We start from the raw sequence: 7,165 nt of genomic DNA, 5'->3' as shown, positions 1-7,165 counted from the left end.
GAGCGAAGAGTGAAGGAGACTGCCGGAGAGTGAGAGAGAAAGAGAGCGGAAAGAGAAAAGGAGACCAGCTCGAAACAAAAATAAAAAATAAAAAAATTAACAAAAGTCAGCAGCCAATAATAGGCTGCTGACACGTGTAACGACTGTGGAACTGCAGTTGCCTTGGGCTACTGCAGTTCCCATTCCTCATCCCATCAATTATGTACACTAATGAAAGAACACGTATAAAGTTTTATATGTGCAAAAGGCCAAGAGAGAGAAATTAGTTTCCACGCTTTGCCTATTATTTGGAGTTATAGCTTAGTTCGTTGTTAAAGGATCTCGATCTCGACATTGGACTTGATCTCTACGATATTTGCAATCACAGATCGAGATATTTATATTTAACTACTTTATTTATGTATTATAGATATGTGAAAATAATGAAATTCTAAGATCTTGGAATTTATATTTATTTGTGATTAATGCTTGACACAAATAATTAAAGTTTACACATATATGCAACATGGAGCACAAACAGCCCGTAAATAGGTGTGAGTTTTTCTTGCTGGGATATAAAATAAAAATATATCTCCGTGTGTGTATATATATATATATATATATATATATATAAATGCTGGAATCCCCTGTCATCCAAATATTGTGCGGATCAAGGGCAGATCCAAGGGTGGGTGAAGCTGGGCTTCAGCCCACCCCAAAAAAAAAAAAAAAAAAAAAATTTTACCATACTACTTTAAGTCCAGCCCAAAAAAATAATAATAATAATAATAATGGTAGCCCTGTTCAAAGTTAGTCGGTCCAAAATTAGCTCACCCCATTTAAAAAGACTGAATCCGCCCTTGGTGCGGATGTAGAGGAAAAGGAATCAAATTGGCTATAACTTGAAGATTTCTCCATAGATAGTGCGCTTATATTACTCATTGAACCTTCAAAGTTACAATGAAAATATTGAAAAAAGAAAAAGAAATATGAACAAATAATTTTTCTCATTTCTTCCCGCCACTCCGCTGAGCTATTTTGTTCTCCTTTTCACATCTGGCCTCAAGCAGGGTATTGGCACTTACCCGTACCTGTAATCAGACATTAAAGAGATGATTAGTATGGTTAATATTTTTAAAGTGCTTCTAACAAATTAAAGTCTACAAGTAATGATATTGAGGCCCGACAAATCAGCCTAGTTTTATGGGAGTATAGATAATGATGTCAGGGATATTAACACTCACATAAATCAGTCGAAAATTGCCTGACTGACTTTCTAACTCCGAATCATTTCTATATATATATTCATTCAAATTAACTATGAAGTGGTAAAAAATGTGGAAATTAAGTAAACCTTGATGAGTACTTACTTGGGTTTTCGCTGGTTACCAAAGCAGTGTTAGAGAAATCACACTCTCTGCGATCAGACAATTGATAGTAGTAGTTCATGGCATATGCAGCGTGATCTTTGACAGTGTTTGGCTCGTAGCATTCACCACCAGGTTGAATGGGCTTGCAATCAATCTTGGCGCACGCATAGTCTATGTTTTTCTGCAATGCACTTGGACTTGTCTCTTGTTTTGGTAGGCAATACTTCTTAATCGTTCCGGGTGGTGTTGGCTTTATCTTGCCACTAAACGCTTGTTCTGGCGATGACTTCTGTGACACAGACGACGATTTTGCCTATATAAACAAAAATTAAATAAGAACACTGTCACTCTAATCGATAATTTAAACTTAAAATATCTAAAGAAGGGCTTTTATGCTCTAAGATATATCAAGTAAAAGTATCAATTATACTTGAAACATATTTCACAGTAAATAAGACTTCGATTTATCTTTTAGGTCTGAGTTATTGGTTTCAATATCATTTTCCTTTTATCTAATTCAATAAAAAGTCGGTAACAACTAGAGTACTGCTATATGTCATGGAAATTCTTTTGAAATACCAATAAGTATGAGTTGGAAGCATATGCACAACTAGGGCATGGTAATTGGACGGGTTGAAATGGGCAGGTCATAAGTTGAGTCACAAAAGTATGAAAAATACAAGAGACCAAGCTAGCTAACCTGTCCTTGATTTGGGAAGCACGAACCGCCCTCTGCAATCAAACATAAGAAATATGAGTATCTCATTATTCTAAAATGGTATGTGATATTCTAAATGGTATCTCATTATTCTAATATTATAAGAGAATATATATATATACACACACACACACACACACACATATACTCATATAAAATTAGAAATAAAGGATGTGTGATATTTACCTTGTAACCATAAACCGATAGACTTTTCGTCAAAAAAAAAAAAAAAAAAAATGGGCTATCACTTACTTGTTGGGTCATCCTGGGTTACAACACCAGAGCCAGCGAAATTGCAATCCCTTTGACCAGTGGATTGATAGAAGGCGTTCATGACAAATGCTGCATGAGACCAGGGAGTGTTAGGCTCAACGCATGGCCCACCAGCTCTAATCGCCTTGCAATCAATTCCTCCTTTGCCACATGCAAAGTCTATGTTGTTCTGCAAGATATCAGTGTTCGTCTCTGGTTTTGGTATGCACCACTTCTTTTCCAACGCCTTCTTTCCCGTCCCTGGCCTCACCACCGGCACAGGTACAACTTTAGGTGCAACTTTAGGTTTTGCTTCCTTCTTCACCGGTACAGGTACAGATTTGACTTTTGTTGCCGCAGGTAAAGTTTTCCTCGACACCTTTGCAGCTGTTTTCTCTACCTTTGCAGCAGCTTTGTTCATCACCTTTGCAGCTTTCTGCTGCTTTTTTTCGATATAACCCTTCGAGCATTGCACCACGGAGAAGTGTTGGATGAGCAGGGCAGATATGAGAATGCTGATAAGCAATGAAGATCGTCTTGTAGAGATCTCCATCTTTTATCACTGGCTCGGTTGGGAACGAGAGAAAATGCGGTGGGGTTAGGAGATTATATAGAGGGAAAATTTGAGAGGTGAGAAAATTTTATTTAGTTGGTTCTGGTCATGAATTTACTAAAGTTAGGCATGTAGAAACAAGAGTTGTGGAATTATCTATGGAGGATGAGTGATCCTCTTAATTTACCTTGATTTTTCTTAGTATGTATTTTGTGGTTAATTAGTGCCCTATTTAGAAAGAGAATGCACAACCGCATAAGTTATGTTTATATCCACGAGATAAAAAGGGATGTCAGATTTATCTAATAAAATACCTAATAAGGCAAATCGACCAGCGGATAAAAGCTGTCAGTATATATATAGTGAGAGAGAGTTGTGCTGCATAATTGTTATGGATGAGTTCGTAGTTGGATAATTTTAATTGGGTTAAACAAAAAAAAAAAACAAGTAGATATGGCTATTATATTTGAAATACTAAGTTCAAACTGTGGACTTCCAAAAATAACAAGTAGCAAGACTAAAATTGATATTATTCCACTTTTATAACTCATATTTTTATTATTATTGAATTTAATTCAATATATGTGAATAAGCTCTACAAACCCTTAAATGGAATTTAGCCCAAAAAAGTCCATCTACATTTGGATAATACAAACATTGGTCACGGAGCCCAAGCCCCCACTAGGACAAGCCCAAAGAACTAATAATTTCAAAAAGTGACCGGTCCAACGTTTCAACCCAAATATGTTGTAGGTGGTTGTGCCATGTCAAACTCCATGTGTCATTTCTTATTGTTAATTGGCATACGGGGCTATGGTTGGCCAAGCAATGTCAAACCCTATATGGCATTTCCACGATATTGAACTGCTCGAGTTGAGACCACGAAGATCTGTGTCAAAAAGAGGAAGGGGTAGATACCCTTCTCTCTTCCTCTAATCATGGATGTATCCCGGTCCAATAAGATGGGTCCTCTATGTATCCCTTCAGAAGCTTCCTTTCTACGGATAAAAAGCTGAAGTGTTGATCACCCAATAACTTGCGGATAGTCTTACTATGGACTATTCATCGACCAAATTGATTACGCAGCCTCGAGTTACCTTCCACTAGGTCTCGACTGGGAAAGGGAACGTATGAGCTTGGGACCAGAAAGGAAAGTCCCAAGTTGTAATATCTTAATTTTAAAAGGATAGTCTCGATATTTATTTAATTATTTTAATTGTATTTTTAATTATTTATTTGATTTATTGGCTAATTGTTTACTTGTTTAATTGATTTGATTGTTTATGTGTTAATTGAATTATTTGTTTAATTGTTTTGTTTAGTTAGATGTTTAAGGTTTTAAATAAATTACTTTATTTTATTTTTATTTTTAAAAAAAACAATATTAAAGGAGGTTTTGGACTTGTAGTGTTGGCCAACTAAATGGTGTTGGGTCATAGGGAAGAAACTTGGACGGGCTGACGTTTTAGCCCATAGTGGTATGGTTGGGCAAATATATATACATATAATATATTAATGTGTATATATATAGGAATATTTATATGTATTTAGGGATATATATATACGAATATATATATATGTGTGTGTTTGTACACTTTATATATGTACGATTTATACATATAGTACGGATTTATATATATAGCATGGATATATATATATTTACTAACCTGGCTCTGATACCAACTGTGATCGAAACCCCTCGATTCTAAAGTCACGGGTGATCAAGTCCGAGCATAGAATATAAGGGATATCAAATAATTAATATTTAAACAAGCATTGGAATACAAAAAGAATAAAGAAATAAATAAATAATACGCTGAAGGGAACTAAATAATATATCCTTATTTAAAAATCCTTAAATAAATAATAATTAAAAATTCCATAATAAAATCCTCCAATCCTCTGATACTAGTAATGAATTAAACTACAACTCAGGAATCCATACTGTGGACCCCTAATAATATCCTAACTGAAATAACTAAACTGAAAAAACTAATAACTAAAACATGAAGAAGAGTCCTATCTAGAGTCAGAAGAGTGAATGACTGTCTCTGCTTGGCACGAACAATCTCTAAGACTGGAACTGACGAACACCTAAAAAATAATGGTGGGTCAGGCCCACGAACAAGTTCTACTTTACTACAGTCCAAACAGAGACCCGATAAACATATACATCCTAATCAACTCAACAATAGCTACGTAGTCCTTGTATATATATATAGATACACACTAAATGACTCTCACTAGACTACAAGGCGGTCTCAACCTGACTAGTAGACACTCATGCCCACTTCATGTGTGTTTTTGTATGTTGTCTACTAGTCCGGTTGAGACCGCCTTGTAGTCCAGTGAGAGTCATTTAGTGTGTATCTATATATATATACACGGACTACGTAGCTATTGTTGAGTTGATTAAGATGTATATGTTTATCGGGTCTCTATTTGGACTATAGTAGAGTATAACTTATTGGTGGGCCTGACCCACCATTATTTTTCAAGTGTTCGTCAGTTCCAGTCTTAGAGATTGTTTATGCCGAGCAGAGACAACTATTCACTCTTCCGACTCTACATAGTGTACTACCCGTAATTTTAAAAGGATAGTCTCGGTATTTTAATTAAGGATTTTATTGCGTTTTTATTTAATTATGTGCTTATTTACTTAATTGGTTAATTGTGTATTTGTTTATATTACGTGTTTAATTCAACTTGTTTATTTATTTAATTTAATTGTTGAATGGTAATTATTTATTTATGTAAATTAATTGTTTAATTGTTTAATTAATTTAATTATTTGGTTAATTGTTTATTTACCTAACTTGTTTTATTTAATGGCTTATATGGTTTGTTTGTGTTAATTCTGTATGCTTAGGTGGACTTAATTGGTTTATAATTTATATGTGTCGTATATAGTTTAGGTTTAGGGTTTTATTTTATGAAGTTATGGTAGCCGACTTATAATTTGGTTGGAATTAGATGTGCCTTTAATTAAGCCTATATATATAGAACAGTATACGTTTGCTAGAGTTAGAAAACCCTATTCATGTAATAGTTCTTGAGAGGAAAAACAGAAGCACGCAATTGTTCTTGAGAGGAAAACAGAGGGAAGCTTGAGAGATAACAAGAGAGGCTAAAGGAGGAAGGAAGGGATTGCTCTTGGGTTAAACCAAGAGCAACGGAGGTGTTGAATGGCAGTCGAAAAACTCAGAGACGGTGGTTTAAGGTTTCAAAACTGAAACCGAAGGCAAGTTTTATTCTAACTCATTCCCTTAAACCTGTATTCTGTGCATGCTATATAGTCTCCAGGAATTAATTTAAACTTTAAAACGAATATTTGATGCAGGTTATATCAGACTGTAAACTGTTTCTATGTTTAAATAACTGAAATCGTTTTCTTGCATAAACTGTTTCGATTATGATTTAAATTTCTGTCAAACAATTCATATTGGAATCAAAGGAGTTTCTAAGACTGTTAGGACTTGGATTGAACCCTAAAACCTTTAAAAAAAATTAAGACAAACAACTTGAACTTCGCCGGAAGCGAAGAAGAAGACCAGAGGAGGAGGGGCACGGCTCTCAAGGAGAAAGCCGGCTCCCCGGCTCCCTAAGTGAGAGAGCCAACTCTCCATGAGGGAAAGCCAGCTCCAAGAGTGCCAGAGCCGGCTCCCATGAAGGGGGAGCCGACTCTCATGCTAAAACAACCCTACGGGGGTATTTTTGTTATTTTTCACTACTCTAGGGGCTAAAGGGCAATTCTGAACTTTGATGGGGGTTTTTAAATGATGTATATAACACGTTAAAGACCTAAGGTTATTGGTTTAGGCTATGGGAATGGACATCATGAATTTTTAAATATTAATAAGCATGTTGTCAAGGATGGTGGAAGGTTTAATTACTAGTTTTGTTCTAGAAAATTAAATGGACTGGTATAAAAGTTACTTTTGGGATTCTATATAAATGATATATATAACATATTTAAGTCCCAGGAAGGTTGGTTTCTGTTATGGTTATAGACATCATGAAATTTAGATATTAAATTATATGCTGTCAGGAGTAGTGGAAGTTTTAATTGCTAGTCTTGTTTTAGTAAATTAAATGGACTAGTATGAAAGTGGTTTTGGTATTCCAGTATAATGTGCTTAGTTCATAATTCTGCTTATCATTATATCGTGCTATGGATGTTAATTGATGAACTGTTATAATTTATGTTCTGTCAATTATATGGATATGGATAGTTTAAATTGTTTATCATTACTTTAGCAATTTAAACGGAGGTTCTATGATTATAATCATATA

At 34.8% G+C, this 7,165-nt stretch overlaps 1 protein-coding gene across 1 annotated transcript; it reads right to left on the bottom strand.

The window, feature by feature from the left end:
• Nucleotides 1-888: 888 nt before the first annotated feature.
• Nucleotides 889-2,878, bottom strand: LOC132314924 (uncharacterized). The gene is made up of 4 exons (XM_059813694.1): nt 2,320-2,878; nt 2,050-2,081; nt 1,350-1,662; nt 889-1,070 (listed from the first exon to the last, which is right to left on the bottom strand). The coding sequence occupies exons 1-4, from the start codon at nt 2,870-2,872 to the stop codon at nt 1,042-1,044; spliced, it is 927 nt and encodes a 308-aa protein (XP_059669677.1). The 5' UTR covers nt 2,873-2,878; the 3' UTR covers nt 889-1,041.
• Between the last annotated feature and the right edge of the window lie 4,287 nt (nt 2,879-7,165).

This window comes from Cornus florida, unplaced genomic scaffold (assembly GCF_030987335.1).
Source record: "Cornus florida cultivar Cherokee Brave unplaced genomic scaffold, ASM3098733v1 CherokeeBrave_3.0.0_Hap2_Chr06, whole genome shotgun sequence".
Lineage (NCBI taxonomy): Eukaryota > Viridiplantae > Streptophyta > Magnoliopsida > Cornales > Cornaceae > Cornus > Cornus florida.
This window is presented reverse-complemented; position numbering and strand designations above follow the sequence as displayed.